At 45.5% G+C, this 21,987-nt stretch overlaps 1 protein-coding gene across 5 annotated transcripts in view; it reads right to left on the minus strand.

The window, feature by feature from the left end:
• Window positions 1-21,987, minus strand: part of CHCHD6 (coiled-coil-helix-coiled-coil-helix domain containing 6) — a 144,608-nt gene that overhangs the window by 46,719 nt on the left and 75,902 nt on the right. For 3 of the 5 annotated variants that reach the window (XM_019499775.2, XM_019499774.2, XM_006264422.4), the window contains one exon: window positions 15,732-15,802. In XM_019499775.2, the coding sequence (XP_019355320.1) occupies window positions 15,732-15,802 (71 nt within the window). Of the gene's footprint in view, window positions 1-613; window positions 722-15,731; window positions 15,803-21,987 lie in introns of all 5 variants that reach the window. The other 2 variants (XM_019499772.2, XM_019499773.2) reach the window with 1 other exon arrangement.

Below are 21,987 nucleotides of genomic sequence, written 5' to 3' on the forward strand. Positions count from 1 at the left end.
GGTTGAGGGCTATCCTTGGACAAATGTCTTCTCCCTCTAGCCTGAGCTTATTTGCTGTACTCAACTTCTCTGAGAAGGGTTGTGTTCTCATCATCACCTCTCTGGCTGGGTTGCTCTTGATGAGTCACATTCAAGAATGGTGTGGTCAGGGGGAGGGGAAAGAGGAAGGGATAGAGGACATCTAAACTTTGACAAAAAGTTCACAGGCTTCTTGTGCTTTTAAAAAGAAAAGACAATTTTTACTTTAAAAAAAAATCTGCATTTATCCCAGAGAAATCTAGGCTGTTCACCCCTGTTTAGCCTCTTGTGTTGCAATTCTCACTAGCATTACTGAAACCAATAAGTGGAACTCATCTACAGAGATGAAACAGGGACAGGAGGGAAAGGGCTTGGGCATCACCCTTAAAGAGGGAAGCCTGAGGTTCAGACAATACATCAGGAAAAGAAACAGGACCCAAAATGGGGGAGACTAAACCAATACCAGGTACTCGTTCCCCCCCCTCCCTCAGTTTATGGGGCAAAAGGTAAGTCGACAGGTGGGAAAAAAAGGAATACTAGAAATAAACACACACTTGTTAGCAATGCCTCTCTCCGCAGACTGGGGGGAACAAACCTTTGCTTCTCTGCTGTCCAATGGGAAGGAAGGCTGTGCACGCATGAAATCCAGGATTTCAGTTCCTCCTCTCCCCCTCCCACTGAGTAAGCTAAATCAGGCTTTTGTCTGGAAAAAAGGGAGAGGTTTTCTTAAATGAAACAAAGGGTACCTTTCTCTCTGCCGTCCCTTGAGGTAAGCATGAAGCGAGAGCTATCTCGCTGCATTTTGACACACAGTTACCAAATCCTTTCTATCTCCGTGTATTCCCTTTACTTTATTTAATAAATGAAATCTCATCAACTTATCCTTCTTCTATTATCACTGCTGACATCAATCTGATAATATTGGCTTGGCGTGGAATCGTGCTATTATATGTCCTCTTGATATTTAATTTAAGAGAAACGTCTGCAGTGGGGTGAATATGTGAAGCAAGCTTTTTATTACTGGCAGCAGTAAGGACGCTGGGAGTGAATTAGACATTCATCTTAGTCAGGGCCAATCTAATAGCTCAAAAGAGGTTTTCTCCTTAACCCTCTCCTAGCTGGTTAGCAGTGGCAGGTAACGGCTGCTCCAGTCAACGGCGGCGTTCATTTATCTTGGCAAATTCCTTTTTGTGTGGATATAAAGCTACTGAAGAAGTGTCAAGCATCTGGGAGGTTAAAGCAAGGTGCTGAGTGAATTTCCACCATAAATTCTGGGTTAGTAAATGAATGCTGGACTAAATCTCTATTGATTAATCAAGTAGTAACACTGCACCTTCCCCAGCATGCACACTCACAGAAAACCAGCTCTTGCAGGGACAATTTAATGGCAAGATCCTTGGGGCTCCCGACCCCATGAGCAGAGATGCCCAGATGCAAAAAACAGCACAGCAATGGGCTACAAGCAAAGCACTGATTGCTGCTGCCTTCTTTGGATGACGATTACTGATTGAGGAGTCGGAGGTAGAGGTGGAAATCACCCCCTGGATCTGGAGAAAAAAGCCTGATCTCCAGGATGGACCAGAGCAGGGGTGGGCAAAATGCGGCCCCCACCAGGCCATTCTGTCAGGCCCATGGGGCCCCTCAGAAATTTAGAAAATTAATATTTATCTGCCCCGGGCTGCCTGTCATGTGGCTCTTGATGGCTTGCCAAAACTCAGTAAGCAGCCCTCCGCCCAAAATAATTGCCCGCCCCTGGGCTAGAGGGGAAAGGAAAAGCCTGTCAGGTCACCAACAGACATCTGAAGGGTGTGAGGGGGGATTTGCCAGTTTGTTTGGGGTACAGAGACTTCTGGAGAATTTAAGCCCCATTTAAACTTGAACTTACCTGTAGTTAGTTGCACTGAGGAAAAAAATAGAGCTGTAAATGCTGCAGTTACTAAGACAATGATGGGGAAAAAAAGATTCTGTTTGAAAGACTGGTGTAAAAAATGGCCACTATGTCTAGCCAGCCAGTCAGCCAAGGGAGGTCAGTATAGTCCCTGTCCAAACTGTATGTGTGCGCACACACACCCATCAAAATCTTCCTCAGATTTACAAGCTTTTAAACTTTTGTTTCATACCCTGTCTTCCTCTTTCTTAGACAGAGCTCCCCATGCTGGACATCAGTTTAAATAAGAACTGTGGACTTTCCTTTTCTCCCATGGTCGCCCATCCTGAAAATGCCCCAAATCATCTATACACATAAAAAAAAAATATTCTATTTTTTCTTGCAACTGAAACACACCATCTGGGTGGAGAGACAGTAGTAACATTTTAGGGGGTGGCAGACCTTTAGGCCAGTAAAGAGAAGAAATGTCCTACTGGTTATATATACCAAGCAAAGTAGTGTACAATTGTTAATTGTTACAGTGGCCCTAGACATAGTCAAAAGGTGTCACCACAAGTTAAGCAGCTGCTTCATTTACCTAGGGAGGGGGAGAGGGGGGGAAATATTCATGCTGGATTTTATCCTGCACTTGAAGATGAGTTTGGGATAAAGACCAAAGGGATCTAGAGGACATTCAAATGCATCTACTCAGGCAGTGCCCTCAGATGAAGGTTGTGCATACAGTGCTGTGACAGTAGCTATCTCAGATAGCTGCAGCAGTCCTGGTAAAGCAGCAAGGAACTCACTGCAGGGTGCAAAACCTTAGAGAATAGCTGGGTGGACAGCTAGGGCTGAATCCATGCTGCTGTGGCTAGACAGCTTTAAAATGATCTGACTTGAGTATACCGATGCTACAGTACAGCCACAGCTCTGCCTTCAGCAGAGACCCTCCACAGCAGCAGGAAGGAGACAGGTTGGGTTGAGGTGCACTGGTGACTTGTATAATAGCTGAAGAGGGTGTTTGGGCATACAGGGCACAATATAAGTTTGGTTTTGTTTTTTTGTTTTTAGAGTGAGCATATTAGCGCTTTGGTCTCATGCTGCAGTGTTGCTTTACAGTATTGCACAAAACCCCATAAGTGGCTAACTGACCTGGAAAACTGCATTCTCCCTTTGGTGGTACTTGCCTGTCACTGATGGCTTCTCTTTAACACATCAGGAAAAAAATTTCTGGAGGGATACACCACAAAGTACATAGAAAGAGTACATCTTTCCTGATTATTGTATCTTTGACATTTACAGCAGAGAATTAAAGACAAATCTAGTTATTTCATTCAGAAATAAACTCGTCACCACAGAGAAAGCAGCTGAGAAAGCAAATTTCCAGTGGCCTTTTGCATCTGAATGCAGCAACAGCCAGCCCCGTAACCTCTCCGCTGCCTGTGGAATTACCTGCCCCAGACCGTCAGTTCAGTAACGTGGCTAGAATTAAAAGGGAGAAAACTGAGGGTAAGATTTAACTGGTCCTCACCCTCTAATTGTGAGAATTCAACATCATACTTACCCCTACAAAGATGACCTAACCAAACCGCGTGCCTCAGCACCAACAGCTAATCACCTATGTGATACTGGTATTAGAAAGAAAAAAATTCCTGCTTATCCTCACATAGTCATGAACGTTAAATACTTCATGGGGCTCCTTCCTCAAAGCATCAAGCTTGAACAGTCTTACAGAGGGCTGGGATACAAGGTTGGAGAGAACCACGGCCCAATCTGCTATGACATATACTATGTTGCATCATCAAACAGCTGCTACATCCCACCCCAAAAACCATTTCAGCAGCAGGTGAAAGTATTCTTACCCATGCCACGGAAGCATTTACTTAATTAGCATTTGTAAAGCCCTTTGAACTTTGGAGGACTGGATGATCCTGTACAAGCACTAAGTAATATACTTCCACTTTCAAATCTTACTGTGATTATAAGTTGCAAGCCATAGAGCCAATCTCCACAGCAAATTGCATGCACTTAGATGAACTTTACCCTTTCTATTCAAGATCCTTCTCTTCCTCTCCATCACAACTATACAGGAATCATTCTGAAGTCTAGAGCATTTAAAACCTGGCTACTAAGAACAAAAAGTCAACAGAAATGTCTAAACATCATGACAAACTGTTGGCATACAATTTGTCACCCCCATGTTATGGTCACAGAAGCCCGTCAACCAAGAAGGTCTATTCTGCCACACAGATCTCTGAAGGCACAAAATGGCATTGCCCAACAAGAGGGCACCTGAAGTTAAAGGAGCAGAAATGCAATGAAGAGTCTGTCGTTAAATACCCAAGAATCTCTGGTCCATTTACCACGTAGCTCTAGAACACATTAAACTTCTCCATTCCCCTTTGAAATAAATATTCTCCTAGTTTTACAGATGCTAAAACTGATGGTGATAAAGTTAAGCAATTTGCTTGAGGTGCAGGAGTCAGTGACAGAACTGGGATTTCTCTGCAGAGATGGATGGCATGGTCCTACATCACCCGGCCTCCTGTCTTCTTGTTCTCTTGGCCACACTCCACACAAGTGGCTTGCTGTTCCCCGTTTCATCACTGAATACCCCTGGACAGCTCTGACCGTGGCTTCTTCTGTTTTGGTCACATGCATTCAGAGCAACTCCAGTAATGTCTACAGCATGGCAGATGGCAAGTGGCATGGTACAACAGAAAAAAATACTTTTTCCACAGACAGGCAATTCCAATGTACATTTGGACACAAATACTTTACTGGTTATGATGGTAGGCACTCTGCCAGTTTTGAAGAGGAAAGGAAAATTACAGCCCGTTTCATGCCTTGCCAGGAGATATAAAAGTTAACAGAACTAGCTCTCCTGCTTACAAACACTGCACACCATTTCTTTAAAAAACGCCATGCTCCTGAGGTTGACTAGCAAAGATGAAGAGTCTAAAGTTAGCAACAAAATGGCCTCTGGAAGCCAAAAAGGAATGAGTCAGACCCCCGTTGCTGGAAGGAGCTCTCTGAATCAGAAGAAGCTGGCTGAGCTCCCACAAGGCAGAAAAGCAATATAGCAAAAGCAGTAACCGCCTCCAAAATAAAACACAGCCCTACAGGTGACCTGAGCAGGGAGATTTTTTAAAGAAGAAGATAAACAACAACATTTAAAACCTGGTTAACATCACAGTTTGGGAACAGACTATGTGCAGCTTGCCAAGCCCATGGTATTATTGACCCTTGGAATGTGAGGGTTGCAGTGATCCACACTGCAGTGCTTTGGGGAATAGCTAGCTGCTGGGAGACTGCTAGATTGGTATGGGCGTTTGGAAATTACAACACAAAAAGCTAAAAGAATGGTTTAAACCCCCCCAAAAAAAAGACAACCACGCTTATTTATTACACCTGCAAAACAAGTTAGGAAGGTTCATTTTGTTTCACCTACAGAGAAAAGAGCTTGTACTACCATCAGCCTGCCACAAGAGATGCCGTCCTTGCAAAGCTACCCCCACCATCAAGTGTTCAAGCAGTACTTTTCACCCTGAAGGGCCATGAGGCATTTTACTAGCCCTCTAGAGTAAAAATTACCCCACAAATGACATGCAGACACTTCCAGAGTGGGCAGCACAGCTAACAGCTACATTGGTACATTCACAGGACACTAGAAGAGCACTGTCGACTGAAGCTGCAGAAGAAATTTATGGAGGAAGGACGCAGCTGTACCAATTAAAATTCAGGTTGGATTCTGGAGCTTATTACAAGAATCCATAGCACCATTTTCAAGCAGCAACAACTTCAGTTTAGATCTCACGTAAATTATGTCTTCAGCACCACAGCATCTCCTTGCACGATACTGTGCAATTTGTTCAGCACTGACCCAGCAGGAAGAGCATCAGCACCAAACACCTACTCCTTTAAGTGCCGGTAATGCTACTGTTGCAGGAGAAATGCAAAGCTTCATACCTTGGTCTTGGCAAGCAGCAGAGCCCCGAAATGCCTTTAAAGAATCCAAGAGATTCTTGTAAAAATAACACGGTCGACAGTTTTTAATTCAGAGAAGAGCATATGCTTTGAAACAGACACCAAAGGCATCTCTCAAAAGTTAAAAGGGACCAATGACGACTTCAGGCTCTTTCTCCTTCGGCTGCTAGTGACAGAGCGAGTTCCAGCCATATGAGCAAGCTGCTGAAAAGTTCTCTCCAAGGAAAGAGCACTTAGACAGACCACCCCGGACACACTAAGGTCTGCCAAATCAGTGTGGGCCCGTGGCTGCAAAATGTGCCCCAGGCAGGCAGGAAAGGCTTTCAGGACCCCTGGAAGTTGCAGCAGATAAATATTGGTTCATACTTCCCATCTCCAGGGGGCCTAGGTGAGGTTAGGTTCCCAAGGTTTCAGTGTCAATGGGGCCCAGAGGACTTCAAACCAAGTGCAGCAGAAGAATATTGGTTGTACTGGGGTTTATCTGGAAAAAAAAAAAATCTAATTCTATAATGGATGATGAATGTGTGATGCTCACTGGACTAGGATGCTCCAAAGCTATGAAAGGAAAGCTGCTGCCTGACTAAGTGCCTCTTATCTGCCAAGAACACCTAACCGCATTGGCACCGATCTCTGGGGAGACAAAATGGAAGGCTGTTTCTGGGGACAGCACCACCAGAAGTAGTGTACAGATATTGTGCCGTACCCGTTATCTCCTAAAAGAATGGGATTCAATGGGCATACGGTGAAGTATTAGCTCTGACCTCCAGTCCATCAGTACTTGCCCCCTCACGTTCTCTTTAGTACTACTGACATTGTTCCCTCCCATCACCCCACCCTTGCTCCAAGGGACAAATCTGACTTTCAGTAATAAATATAAGCATCTCTCACAGAGCATATAATTCAGAAGCATGAATACAATTACTGTTCAAAATAGCAACAGTGCCCTTGAAATCAGTTGTTACTGAATTAATGACCAGATTGTTAGGAGTGTTACCTCAGCTTTGCCTCAGGCTGCTAATTAGCAAACAAGTCATTAATTCACTTGTAACAAGTGGTTTCTCAGGCATTATTGCTTCTGACATCTTTAATTCACCACTCTTTTTTGGAAAGCTTCTCCCAATAACCTGGGCTTCAAAACTCAACCCCTTGCAGCCACCCCCAGCACAGGACATGTGCAGAAAGGCAACTACAGGCATTTGCTGTAGGCCAAATGGATGTCATGAATCAATATTCAGGGCAGCTTCCCAAAGGAGGGAAGTGAAGGCTGAAGAAGTTCCTCACTTCACAGCAGACTAGTAACCTCCACCCAGATGAGTTCTGAAATGCCCTGAAACCTGAAGAGCTCTTGCTCCTGCCCAATTGCTTTCTCACCGCATAATCCCCAAACTAAGCGTGACAGTGCTCTGGTTCCATTTTCACTTCCGTTCTTTATGATGAAGTGCCTGTGCCTTCCTGAAAACTTGATCTGCCAGCCAGATGTATGTAACTGCATTGGAAACTTTCGGCTGCAGTTGCCTTTTAACATTAGCTTTCAGTGGTACAGAGATGTCTCCCGATCAGAGTCCACTCTGCCTATGTCCCTTAGTCCATCAATCTAGGGATTTCAAAACACTACTCGGAGGCAGAGCAGCTAAACAACTTCCATATTAATGCCAATACGAAAGCCCTTATGCACTTCATGAAGGTTTGACACCTCCTCCCTATTAGGACCAGATCATAGGTGGTCTAACCTAGTGGATTAGGCCACTGGGGGAGTGCAGGAGCCAAATCACAAGGGTATATGAATCAGAAACCAAATCCAGCCTGAGTCAAGGCTCAGAATCAAAAGCCAGTGCCAAGGTCAGTATAAGCCAAAGTCAGAACTGAAGTTGGGGTATTCCCGGGGCCAAAGCCAAAGTTAGGCAAGTCAAGAGTCAGAGACTCTTATCAGATCTGAGGGCAATTTCCAGAAAGCCAGAGTCTAGGAACAGAGTGAAGCAGTCTCAGGAACCAGAAAACTGGGATCAGAGAGGCTTACCAAAGCAGGCCTTCAGGGTAGAACTGCTGGCTGGCTGGCAGCCCATGCCATAGGGAGAACTAAAGGGGGAGGCTGCTTTTCCAGCAACCAGTAGAGACGCCCAAACAGTGACCAACTGGATCAGTAGCTGAGGCAGAGCTGCCAAATCACAGCCCCCAGACAAGTGTGGCCCCAAAGAGGCAGTTAGCCCAGTCTGGGCTGCCTGTTAGGGCCCCTGACACTCCCCTGCTATTGCAGCTGTTCTACCACCAATAGCAGTGGTCACCAACAAGTGGATCTTGATCCACCAGTAGATTTCAGAGCTGCTTATGGTAGATCCAAGGCTGGGGTAGGGAGCCAAGTGCATGTGCCCCAGCCCAGCAGGTCAGTCCGTGGGGGACAGAAGGGGCAGAGGCTAGATCGAGGACTCCGCAGAGGGGCAGTGCCACGGAGGCAGGAGCAGGGGTAAGTTGAGCAGGGCCCCAGCCGGGCAGGACTTACCTGCTTGGGACACGCACCCCCAATAATTCTCTCTCCCTCTGACTGAATCTGCCCCCCCTGCTCACCCCACAGACTTACCTCGGGGGGGGGGGGGGGGCGTGTGTTTGGTGGCAGCGCACAGTAGATCTTGGATTGCTTTTAAGTGCCAAAGGTGATCTCCTACTTAAAAAGGTTGGAGACCACTGGCCTACAGCACCTTTCACATGTTTGAAAAGAGACTGCCATCGTATGCTGGGTTCAGTGATTAATCTGCATGGGACTATAGGTATAGCCTAGCTCCATCATACCAGCTTTCAGTTGTCATCACAAACAGGAGACAATATTGCCAATGTTGCACTGGGACAATCTGTGACCTGCACAACAGGAGGGGCTTTTATTTAGACAATCCCCAAGAACTGTGAAAAGAAGATGTGACGATTTAGCTAAAACATGCTATCTGGTAAAATTTCACTGTGGCAGTAGCTGTTTAAGGACTTAACAATCACTCCCAGGAAGAATAAAAGGTGGCCAAACAGAACAGTTATGCAATCCCAAGCCAGCCTGTGCAACCTTCTTCACAACATGCCAGCCCCAGAGTAAAAAGGACCCTTAGAATAGAAAACAGCCCTTACAAATCACCCAAGATTGTCTGAGTGCCAGGTCCTGAAATCAATGCACTGCTGGAAACAGCTGTTTAACAATGGGTCTTCCTGAACCAGTAAGGAAAATGTATAAGTGAGAGTGTAAATGGCACAAAACCATTTCCAGCTCCATTGCAAAGGGCTATTACCACTTGTTTCTAAAGACTCACGCTTGCTGAAATGGCACTAAAGCCAACACTGCACCCTCTACTCCAACACTTAATACATTCTAGCTGCTACTTTGTGAAAACATGTAACCTTAGAGCCAGTTTCAGCAGTACTCCAGTTTTTGAGTTCAGACCAGGTTTGCAAACATAACAGTATGCTGCCAGCCTGAGAAGAAATCCCTTTGGTAGGTATATTAGATCAACGTATATGGTTCAGAATCAACAAAGGCCAAAATAGAAGCAACTCGACAAGCCTAAGCTGAGAGGGAGGCCGGAGGCAGGAAAGTAGCAAGGTCCTTTTTATGCAGGAGTGAGAGAGAAATCCCACAGCAATTTTGATTGAAGGACATGTCTCGTCCTTTCTTCTCTTTGGGTTTCATTATGGTCAATGTAATATCTGCTTCAGTCTTCTAGCCTTGCATGCAGTCCCCTCTGAGCAGAAATGCTTGGACTTAGTTAAACTGCCCTGTGTCCAGCTCCAGGATTCACGATCAAGCAGAATATCCCCATGTAACAATCTTCTCAATCTTCCCAAATGCTACAGAACCCAGGAAAAATGTCGGCAGTTTCTCTAGGATTTGTTCACTGGCACCCCTTCCAATTTAGGCCTTTCACTGTTAAAAAGTCTTGTGAAATTTAATAAGATCCTCGCTTTCATGAACATTGAACTTGGCCATAAATTCTCAGTTCCAAGCTCACTCTCTACCTAGGAGGTGTTGGCTCCATACCCATGCTGAGTCGGTGCAGATCTCCCTTTCATATTCAGCCCAGGCAGACACTTGCCAACTTCTCGAACATAACCATTTTAAATCTATTAGGTTTAAAGATCCAAGGACCGTTACATAAAACTCTTGAGATATAAGGTCCCTTATGGAGTAAGTCTAGTGGAGAGTCTGCCAGGAAGAAAGGTGCCTTGTGGATTCTAGTCTGATATCTATCAGGATGACAAAAATAGGAGGCACATTCTTTAAACACTCATTGATAACAGCACAAAGCATCTGCAGTCCTCTCTGCGTGGCGTGCAAAGCAACAGGGCTCAGGCAAAGCTGCTTCGGAGAGAGTTCAGCCGACCATAAGGAGATCTCAGAGGGAAATTCAGCTCCAAAACAATTTTATCTTTTAACAACTTCTTAATCCTCTCACCCCACCCCACTCCTGCAGCTTTACCTTTGAGCGCCATGCGCCTGCACCCACCCATGCCGACTCTTGCTTCCAAATTTAAAAAAATAATAATAATAAAAACAAGATAAATCCAACTTGATAAAAAGAAAATAAATGAAAAATTAAAAAAAAACAGCACTTTGAGGATAAGTCTGGAGCGCCTGCACTAAGCCATAACCTCTTTACTGATTTTTTTTCCCCCCTTAACAGATTCAGGCACTGTAATAACATTTAATCCTCAGAAGCTAATCTAAATGTAACACTCAAAAGAAGACAAAGACAACGCTGAAGAAAAAAATTTGGCCACTGCCTTTTGGGAGTCCTGCTTTATCCCCGGAGCGAGAGCATTAATAGAGCTTGGAATGAAATGCCATTTTATTCTCTGTAGCAGGGAGGGGATTAACAAGTTGTCTTCTCTAAACCCAGTCTGAGTCATGGCTCCCTGAGCACTGAGAAAAGGACGTGGAGCAAAGTGAAGGGTGGGGAGCACTGGCCTTTTATTTACAGGCTGCTTCTTTTGTGGGTGGCTACTGATGTGCACAGTTTGCTAAACACCAAAAGGGGAGGAAAAAAAGTTCTAGGGCCCCAAACTAATTCCACTGGTTAACCAAAGAAAAGATAAATAAATAAATAAATAAATAAATAAAAGGCAGCAATTATAATAACATTAGAGAGACATTGTGTCCGTGGCAGTTCTCCAAGCCACCATAGCATGCAAGTAACCAGGGCACATGACTGAAGGTGCCAAGAGCTACCCATCTTCAGTGGCTTCCTGTTGCTAGGAATGTTCTTCCTGGGCAAAAGATAAAAGCTGGATCCAATTCAGGACAAACAAGAGGAAGGGCCAACTTCTTGAGATACTGCAGAACAGGCAAGGGCTAAGCTCAGATGAGTGGTCAGGCCTGTGACACAGGGTCAGACATCAACACTGAGCCTAGCATCCTGCCCCCAACAGTAAGCAACAGCAGATGCTTCTGTCTTGGGCCCACTGTGTGGCCTAAGTCACATCTCTCCTCTGTACAAGGGACATACTGAGGCTGACCTACCTACCTCTCTCATGCACTGAAGATTCCTTGGTGAAGGTCCCTGTACAGCACTGTGAATATGTGAACTGCTGCATAAATACTAAGGAAACCCCTTGACCAGCTGCACAGAGCTGCAGGCAGTAAAAATGACAGGAGAGCAAAGGGGAAAGGGACACTGCAAAAGCCAGGAAGCGCTGAGGAAGCTGTGCCCATGCTTCATGCTTCTCTCCCCATGCTGTGTACAAGCTACAAAAAGCAGAGCTCTCTCACTAGGAGAGACGCACCAGTTTCATCCCCACCCTACCATATGTAAGACGACACAAATTCCAGCAAGGTGCCTCATAAAAGGTGAACAAACCGTGGGCAACTTGGTCTCAGTGAATAGAAAAGGCACAGTCTAGCATCGCACCAGGAGCGCAGACTGGTGCAGGATGAACAAAGAGCTCACAGAATGGGAACAGAGCTCCTCTCCAAGGCAAGGAGAACCCCACTTCCTGTTACCTCTAGGCACAGGATCAGCTGCGGTCATGCACACTGAGCACAGGGCTGGCAAACCCAAGCTTTATTCCCAACTCAGGCACAGAACCTGTATAATTGTGTTTGTGTTTCAGTCTGTTCTTACCTAAGTTTCTCCAGCTGGCCTCTTTGACTTGCCCAGCTTGGTGGATTACCATCAGAGGTGCAGATGGACAAGAACTGTAGGCATCACACAGCATGAATCATGACTTGCTCCTTCGACTTGGCTCTTGCTCACCAAGCACATGGATCCTTGGGGTAAGGGATAAGAGGAAGCAGATTCCGCATTCCTCAGCAATGAACAAACAGTGCCTGATAACAGGACCTTGCCACATAACCTTTCAGCCCACAGTAAAGTCAGGAGGAATTTCCCCTCATTCCACCCAAGCACACAGCTCTGTCCTGCTCTCGAATGGTAAAACCTCTCTCACACATCTGTACTATGTCCAGCCAGGCAGTTCTCGGTGCAGCCGCCCAGAGCCCGCACCATGCTGGGCTGCTCTGCAGCTCCACCACCATTTCCACCACCTGGGCTACCCTGTGGCTGCTCTGCACTGTCACCACTGCCACACAGTGCAGCCCAGAGGTGGCGGTGACGACAGAAGAGCCGCAGGGCAGCCAAGCATAGTGCTGGCTCCAGGCAGCTGCTCCAAGAACTGCCTGACAGTAGCAAAGGGAAGGGCCACTTTTTCCCCCATGCCAAGCAACAATTTTTGCCTGGCACTACTGCTGCTACTGAGACTAGGCGGGCGAGTCCAGAGCAGGAGCAGGGTATGCTGGGTTGAGGCTGTGCACGTGGGTCCCTGCAGGGACTGTGGAGCTGGGGTCAGTGGTGGTGGCAGCCAGAAGGAGCTGCCCCAGGCCCACTGCATGCCCAAAGGGTAGCAGGACATGCCACAGCCAGGCAATGCGGAGCAGGTGTGGCACTGGCTGGGGCTACACACTGTTGGCAGTGGCGGGGAGGTGCCATAGGGCACGCAGGCTCTTGGCTGTTGCACAGTGGGAGCAAGTGCTAACTGGCTCAGGGGGGTACATGGGGGGCTGCCATGCACACCCACCATACCCTCAACCCCCCCGCAGCCACACCCTTCCCCACACAATCACACCCCACAAACACTGCACCCACCCACAAACTCCTCCCCCACACCCCCCCACCCCTGTGCCTCTGGAGAGAGCCCCGCTCACTGCTACATGCACCCACCCCACCAGCCACCCTCCATTTCCACACACCCCACTGCCCCCACAAAGTCCATATCCACCCACATCCAAACATACACCCACATCCTCCCCCACACACCCCGGCACCCCCTGTAAACACCATACCCACCCATCCATACCCCCCCCATATCCCCCACAATATACAAGAGTAAGACTTCATTTGAGCTATTATGCAATCACCTCTATATACACAACGCAAGCGTACAAGTGAGGACAAAAATTTTTTTTAATAAATTAAAATATGTTATTGTGGATGCTTGATTTTTAGAATAGAATTTGGTTTTTTTCCCCAGTTCCAAGATGGCAAACCCCCTTTCCAAAAGGAGTACTTCTAGGGGAAATGGGAGGGACTTCTGGTGGCAAAGGTCAGGGGTTAAGGGGTGGGACGTCTGGTCTCAAGATGTGCTTGTCAAGGGGCAGGGCCACCCTTGCAGCCCTCAACAGCTCACCAAAACTCGTTAAGTGGCCCTCCAGCAGAAATGATTGCCCACCCCTGTTTTAAGAGCTTCCACTCAAAACAAGTAAGGAATACAAGGAACTCTTTCTCCCTCAGTCACTAGCTCTACACAGCCATACCCCTTCTCAACTTTCAAAGCTGCAAGAGACCAACTTCCAAGCTCCCTTTTAAAGACAGAAATGAGAATTTCAGAGAAATAGCACATTAGAGCCAAAGAAGAGATCTGATCTCAGGAGGGCAGCCTTCTATTCAAACCCCCTGGAAGCATCAATTTATAATAGCTGCTACCTGTGTGCTATTGAGAAGGATGTACTACAAGAAAGGCCAGGTTGCTATGTTAAAAATAAGTTATACTGGCTGGTAGTAGGGACATACAGAAAAGAGGAAGGAACCTCAACAACCCTGCAACATTTGCCTGAGACCCAGCACAATCATTTAATACCTTTGCATTATCTTAACTGCTCCACACTGAGGCTGCATTACTAGATGAAACACCTGCAGCATAGCAAGAACAGTGGATAGACCAAATGAACCCCAGGGAATGCAACCTAGGGCTATTATACTAGGAGGTTCAACACAGTGCTTAAAAAAAAGTCCTAATACATATGTATGCATCACTGTTATACACACTCTGCCAACTGGCCACACAATTCTGGAAGCAAACTCAGAAAAATACAACACCCCCTGCTGCACCAAGACAACTGAAGAAAAGACTGTCAGGCCTTTATTACTGCTCTATAAATTTTATTTTAATAACACAGCTTAAATTTTACTAAGGAGAGACCTCTGAAAATGTAGGCAGTCTGTCAGCTGCCTTGATTTTTGGTCTTCATGGCAACCTACTGCCTGACTGTCCAAGCAAGAGTGCAAAATTATAACAGGCTAGGTGATGCATTGGCAGCCAGTCATAATCTAAAAGAAACACATGGTGTAATATACCACACACTCCACTTACATACTTATTGCTATTGTATAATCTATTGATGTGGACAAGCATCGTGCAGCCTGGACCCAGCCCAAATGGACTGCATACGTTGCTACTCCAGTTATTGCATGTTGGCTGCTTACTTACGAAACTGAGCTATAAGTGCTTTGCTTAGCAGTACAATTACTGCAGACTCTGCGACCATAAAGAGTTCTCACAAAAAAAATTTTTTTTTCTTGGACAGCACTTAGTGCATGTGAATAATAAGCTGGAAAATACTACTAGAACATTAAAAAAAAAAAAAGAAGTTTAGACATGAAAACCATTTCAGTGATAAAATGAATGGACATTCACTTTACAAGATCTCTAAGCCAGGCCAAAAAATGTCATTTAGAACCAAAGAGCATTTCAGTGTTATTAAAAACGTTCAAGATAACTGAAGTTAGATGTTCAGTGGAATTTGCTTGTCACCACATTTACTGTGTTCAGTTATTTATCCTGGACATTTCTCATGTCTGGACAACGAAACAGTTTCATTCCCCTGCTCTTAGGTACTAGATCAATGGTGCTCAGCTTCCAGCCCCATAGGTCAGATAAGTAGCACAACCAATCCTGATGCCACGGTTGGGGTTGGACCCAGCATGGGGCTGGTGCACGGGGTCAGCCCATGCATGCAACCACACAAATCAGCCCAGCCCTGCATGTCAGACCCAGCCACAGCAAGACTCCATATGCTGGCTAAGCCCTGTGTGCGAGACCATGGCACCCAGCCCTCAGGACTCCCCACAGGTCCAGAACAGTGCCACTGTTAACTGCCACAGCTCTGGAAGCCACAGCAATTAAGGCTGACATTGCACTCCCTACTGCAAAATTCCTGGACTCACAGGGAGCCCTGAGGGCCAAATGACATGGCTTATTGAGCTAGATTCAGCCCGCAGACCAGAGGTCAAGCACCATTGTACTAGGTCATTGCTATATAGCATCTGGGGTGTAACCATTGCAAAAAGGTATGCAACAGCCCTAACACCCACCATGGCCAGTCTGGAAACTGTTAATTCAACTAGGACTTTCTAGCTGCCAGCCTCCCCACTCGCATTTTTCTTCTCAAAGAAGCCCTGCGTTTCAAGGCTCAACCCTCTTTTGACATAGGCAGGCAGAATAATTATGTAAAGAAGCCTGGGCATTTTTATCCCAAGGTATTCTCAGACTCCAGCCACCAGGATGTCCAGATGGTACTATAAAATACAAGCAAAGAAAAAAAATGGCTTCTTACTTTATCCGATGCTCAGCATTGGTGGCCGCCTCATGGTACTGCTCCGATGTCAGCTTGTACAGTTCAGCATTCTGAAACCAAATATATAACGCTCACTGCTAAAGATCAGGATGTCATGTACCCTGTCCTGGGCTGTAATTAACTTTTGAGACAAACGAAATTCATTTCTCACCCAGGAAATATCATGTTCTCCTTTAGGACAACTCAGGCTCAGCCAATGTTAAAGCAGATATTTACTTCTCAACAGATCACAGTGGGACAACACCTGGTCTTCAGCAATGCAACACTTCTCAGAGTGATATAGGGCTGTGGGGAGGAGCAGACTTCTGGGACCAACACAGCTTGTTACTTCATCTAACCTCCTTTTCCACAGGAGTTTCCCCATCCTCACTGGAGTTGTTTTTCAGTTGATGTGGGGACCTGGCAGTTAACTGATGTTCAAACATCAAAGCTAGCTGCTAGCACTGGAAAAAAGCATCATCTCAACCCTGCTGTCAATTGTAGTTTGCTCTAAGGAAAATTCCTCAAGTCACTGTGAACTACTTTCGCAATATAATGAAGAGCAGGTGACTTCCATTAGCCTGAAAGAGCAGGTGCAAAATTATAACGACCAACCAACATCCCCCTCTATTTAATAAATAAATAAATAAATAAAGATTTGCTAAAATAGGCTTGGGTGGGGAGAAGGGTAGATATTCCCCAAGGCCTGACCTTACTGTCATTCTGTCTTTCTCCTGATCAGACAATTCAATGCTGAGAACACTTGAAGCAGATCATTCATAAGCCTTCTCCTCTCAAACTTCCCCCCACCTCCTCCATCCCACCCCTTCTCTGTGACTGCACCTGATCCTGTATACAAAAGACTGTAACGGTTAGCCAGCAGTTATAAAAGGGACTGGCATAAGGCTCAGAAGAAGCATTACTGTGTCTCTGGACCTCCCTGGGTTTGTCTTCTCCTGTTCCCCGGCCAAGCCCAGAAGCACTGCTGTGAAGCCTGTCCCGCCTATGCTCCCACTGTGTGCATGCTTACTCCTGGAAATGAGCCTAGAGCCATGCTGAGCACACATGAGAGAGAGGGATTAAGAGCAATGTCACAATGTGCAAAAATGCAGCCATCTTGCCTCATTTTGATACTTAAAGAGTGGCATGTTCCAAAACTCGGCACCAAGGCTGAGTAGACCACCTTGAACACATGAGCACTTTTCAGGGGTTCGACCTTCCCTTCTATGTATAGTGTTATCACTATCTCATCATAAAGAACTTCTAAAACTTTGCTAATCAAAAGGCTTAGAAAGTGCTTTGACAGCACCACAGACAGGTGCTAGAGTTGAGTTATTTCTTCACTAGCTGCATTTATGCAAAGAGGCACAGAATGGAATTTGTTCCCATACACTCTGACCTAAGAATCGTGCTTAAAAACTGACTAATCACAATGAGCAACCACTCCAAAATGTGTTTTGCAGGCGGGTGTCATGAATGTTTCCATCTATTTGTTATGCAATGGTCAAGCTTCTAATGCTTTTAAGCTCATTTTACTCCTTTCAATAATGGAGAGTTCATGTTTTAATGGAGCCTTTTTCTCTGTCCTGTAAATAGACCTGATGACTTCCAGATCCCTGCTGTTTCTTATTCACACATGAAACCACAAGACCTGTGCTCCATTAATTAAATTTGCCATTAAAAATTAAATAATGTGAATAAGTAGGTGCGAGCGTTATCTCCATGGGTTTCATAAGTCTCACCGTTTCTCCAATTACTTCCCAAGCAGTTTTCATATTTCATACTGTCTGATTTCTCAAAGGGACTGAATCTTGAGAGATCAAAATGAGAGAAAAGAGGGAGAGCCAGAGAAAGACAGGAAAATAGGAAAATTAAACATTTTCCAGGCAATAGGAAGCAGTGCCGTCAGATGCTATTAGCCAGCAAGCAGCAATCTGCAACGAAACAGCAGCAGGAGAGGAAAACAGGGACAAACATGTTGTACGTGAGGCCCAGCATGAGGTTGGCATTTAACCCACCTAGGGAAGGAAAAGGCAGCCAAAGAGATTTGTTTGCTGGTAGTTCTATCGATTAAAGCGGGTGTCAAAGGGCCTTTGCCTACTTCAAGAGAGATGGAGAGTTCAGCTCCATGATCCCATGGCAACAGAGGTACATGAACTACATAGACAGATACGACTACTACTATGGGCACGCACATTCCTGTTCTGGATAACATCAACTGCAACAGTCACTGATGGACAAGAGTCCTGATGCAAGGAACCAGGTCAGAGGGAGTTTTGGCACCAAATGTTGGTAGAAGGCAAGAAACCTGTAGGGAAGGGAATTTCACTGATCAGGCGACTGATCAAGAAACCATCAGTCCTGCCAGAGACCCCAGGCTAGACAGCCTAGCAAATCTGATGCGCTTGCCATATAGGTATATGGCTGGGTAAGTGACGAAAGAGGGGCATTAAGAGTTTAAACACATTTCAGATTAAAAGGAGAAAGAGGGAAGCTATGCACAGAGCCTATAAAGATCCTTCTCACCCAATTATGGTACTCCATTGGTTTAATTCTGGGTCACTCATTCTTAAAACTGAACAAAACACAACTAATCAACCACCTTCTGCTTTGAATCAGTATCAACTTCAGAACCCCTAAAGAGTTCTGAAATTAGGGTTATTATTATTCCCTTCCCTTTAGATCTATGCATATTCACTACAGGCCTATCCCTGAGCAAGATGGGAAGCAGATCAAGACTGATCATTCCCTTCCTGCCCTTATCTCAGGTTAATAACATGAATTTATCAATGCAGAACACCACACCACCCAGCTGTCTCTCAGTGAGAACTGGTTCCACAAGCTGGAGCTTCTCCCAAATGCGTATAGGCATAAGGGTTAGCAAAATCATCACTGCAGCCATTGCTTCCTCCATTAGCTTGTGCATCCTGCCTGTGGCCCTGCCCTAGTGCACCATCACGCTGCCACACAGCGTTCCAGTAGCTGAAGTTGTTAGCCAGTTAGTTCTGAGTTAAACTCATGCGGAGCAGGAAATGCCAAGTGAAAATTTCACTAGAAATCTCCACAATCACAGGTATGGAGCTAGATTTAGGTGTGGCACAGAGATTGAGCAAGCCATATATAATGTTAAGTACCCTGAATTTGATAAATGAAATGTCATTGCAAACGTGCGTAAAAATAAAAGCTCAGCGAATGTCCCACAGAGGAGCAGGGTAACTGCCAACTCAAAATATTCTTCATGAGACTTATCTGCTATTTTAGGTAGAGCCCCATCTCTTAGAGACAACAGAGATAAGACAATCTTACCTTTCAAGTTCTTAGCTTTCAAGGTTGCTGGTGGAAAAAAAAAAGGCTGAAAACATGATGCAAGTGCACTCAAAAATCGGAAGGCAAAAGGAAAAGCTCCCAAAACACGCTATTTTTGCTAAACGTCGTGAGGTTTTGGGGGGCTTATTCATTATTTCTGAGCATTTGGAGTTAGCAATACCAGGGTAGTGCATCTCTGAAGAGAAGAAAATACAAACGAGAGCCAAGTGTAAAATGTGAAGGCTTTTTCCTCTGTCAGGAGTGCAGGACTAAAGGAGGCATCCCAGACCAAAGTCCAGGTCCCTGAATTCACAGGCAACCATGTATTCAGAGTGCTTAAAAAAAGTGTGCACACCGTAAATACAAGGTACAAAACTAAAAACATTCTACAACATGGCACAGGTAAAATCAAAGGAGATACAGACACTGCCAATGACTTTTCTACTGCAAGCTGGTTCCTAGAAAGGATCCCAAGAAGAGGACTACACTCAGACTGCAGAGAACCCCAAAGTTTCCATGATTCTTGCCAATCTAACTTTGGAGAGCAGAATTCCTTCCTACCCTAAAATTGGTGATTGGTTTGATGCCAAATGGAAGATCAGGAGCTCCTTGCCAGGATAGTAGTTTCCAAGTACCAACAAAAGCATCCCACCCAGTCAAAACTCTCAGTTGGAACTCTTTAGTTGGAAGACATAAAGACCACCCCTAACCCCCAAAAGCCAATGAAGCATTCACAAAAGAGAAAAAATTGCTTGCCCCTGTAGGCAATCTAGAAAAGCCCTGAAATATGCAACTGTAGGCTACACTGCCAAAGAATTACCCTAGACAGCAACAAATGAAATGTAAATACATAAATCCATACCACTGTTAACTAATCAGTGGCTGTGTCTACATGAGCAGTGGATTGTGCAGTTGTTACCAGTGTTACTGCACAGTACTGTCCCTGTGCTTTTTTCCCCCCCGCAATGCTACTGCACAGTAGCATCTTGTGTAGACATGCCCAGTTTGTGGTAAAAATACAAGCACAAAGAATTGTGAAAATACAACACAGAATTAGGGCAGAGAAGCAACTTCAAAAGGAGCTCCGCACCCCCAAAAATGAATTGCTCCCAAGTCATGTTCCCCCACAAGAAAAAGCTCAGCTTCCATTTGAAACTTCCCTTTCAAACTAAAACAAGCTTTGAGGCTTACAACATGTTTGATGGAATTCTCTTGCTCCTCTCACACGTGTGTACACACACAGACGCACACACACCCTAGCCGCACCCCCTACTCCCTGGAAGCAGCTAAAGTGTCTCAGTTCTGCATTAGTTTCCATCCAGGAAGAGCACACACCAACTGCAATTGCTTCCTCAGCCTGACAAAGGGTATTTATACCTGAAAGCTTGCTAAGAAGAATTTTTTCAACTATTTGAGTTGGTCTAATAAAAGATACCAGATTTACCCAAAGAACCTTGTCTGCCTATGTCCTTAGACCAACACAGCTACAACCTACACCCCGAATCAGTTCTGCATTGACATTGAAACCCATCTGGTCCAATATCAAAAAGAACATGGCATTGCTCAGTATTATACATAAACCACCTGACTCACCATTGACCAAGACCAACTAGACCCTAAGCAGATTCTAGGCAACCTCCTTTGCTAACCTTAACCCCCAGCAGCCAAAAGCCCTGATGCTGAAACACTGATTTATCCATCAGGTGAAGAACTGGGTCAACAGATCAGAAGCTGTTTGTAGAAGGGTGGGGGGAGAGGAAAAAGACAACAGACACCAAAGCTATCTTGAGCTATTTTGACACCTCAGTGTATAGAATACTGTCAGTGGTCATAGTGCTTTAAAAGATACAAAGAGGATTAATGGCTGTTGAAATGTTGCCAGCCTAGATGAATGCTAGCGATACCTCTGATGAAACGGAGCAGGCCAGCAGAAGCCTTGACAAATGCTGCAGACGACAGCTGCGGGATTAGATGGTGCAATCTGCCTAACACCTGACAGATGCATCGCTTAGATTCCCTCCCCACTTTGGTGTGCACTCACCAGCTTTCAACAAAATTTCCAAATGCAGGACCACAATCAAGCTGAGGAGAATCTGCCTCCCCTGTACCTGCTAAAGGTAAGAGCACATTTCAATCTACGAGAGGATAAATAATACAGAAATAGGGGAAGTGGGGACTGCATAGCCACACCAGGGAGGCATTACTGGAATACCTACAATGTCTACTGGATGTGGTTCAAACCCCTGCTTCCCATTGCTAGTGAAGGCAGAGATTAAGACCTCATAGACTCCTCTGGAGAGCCCACAGACCTGCTGCCTTTTCTCACTTTCACACAGCACTTGCGAAGCAGTTGCAGGAGATATTTAAAGGAGTGCTCAGGACACTGTGAGCAACCATGGAGGGCCACCACATTAGCTGGATGCTCCAGAGCAGAGCTCCACTTGTGCTTCAGCAATTACGTGAGCCTTTAGGTTTACACCGTGGTGTAAAAACCAAGCTGCTAGTTCTGATGCTATGAGACCGTAGTGGTTCAAGACCTGACTCCTAGCTGCTTGCATTCCACTCCCTTGGACAAAATTTAAGGTACACGAACCAACCTTCCCTAACACCAGCAATTCAAGAGGACAACCCTTCTGAATAGGCCCAACGGGCACTTGTGCTTCTGGCACTTTGGAACTTCAAGGACACTCGGCAAGGGCTAAAGAAACCAAGGTGCAAGCAGCTCTTGTTGCTCATTCGCTGACGTTCATTACATTTAGCTAATATTCACTGCTCATGTTTTGCCCTCCTTCTCATTCCCTGCTACCAAATATAAATGCCTGCAAAAGCTGATCAACAGGCAGATTTTATAAACAGAAATACCACCACATAAAGCATTCCTCATAGGGCTCCTGGGACAAAGGGGTTAACCTGAAGGGCAGCTTTTATGAGACTTTACTTACTTTGCCTA

The sequence above is a fragment of the Alligator mississippiensis genome, chromosome 12, assembly GCF_030867095.1.
Source record: "Alligator mississippiensis isolate rAllMis1 chromosome 12, rAllMis1, whole genome shotgun sequence".
Lineage (NCBI taxonomy): Eukaryota > Metazoa > Chordata > Crocodylia > Alligatoridae > Alligator > Alligator mississippiensis.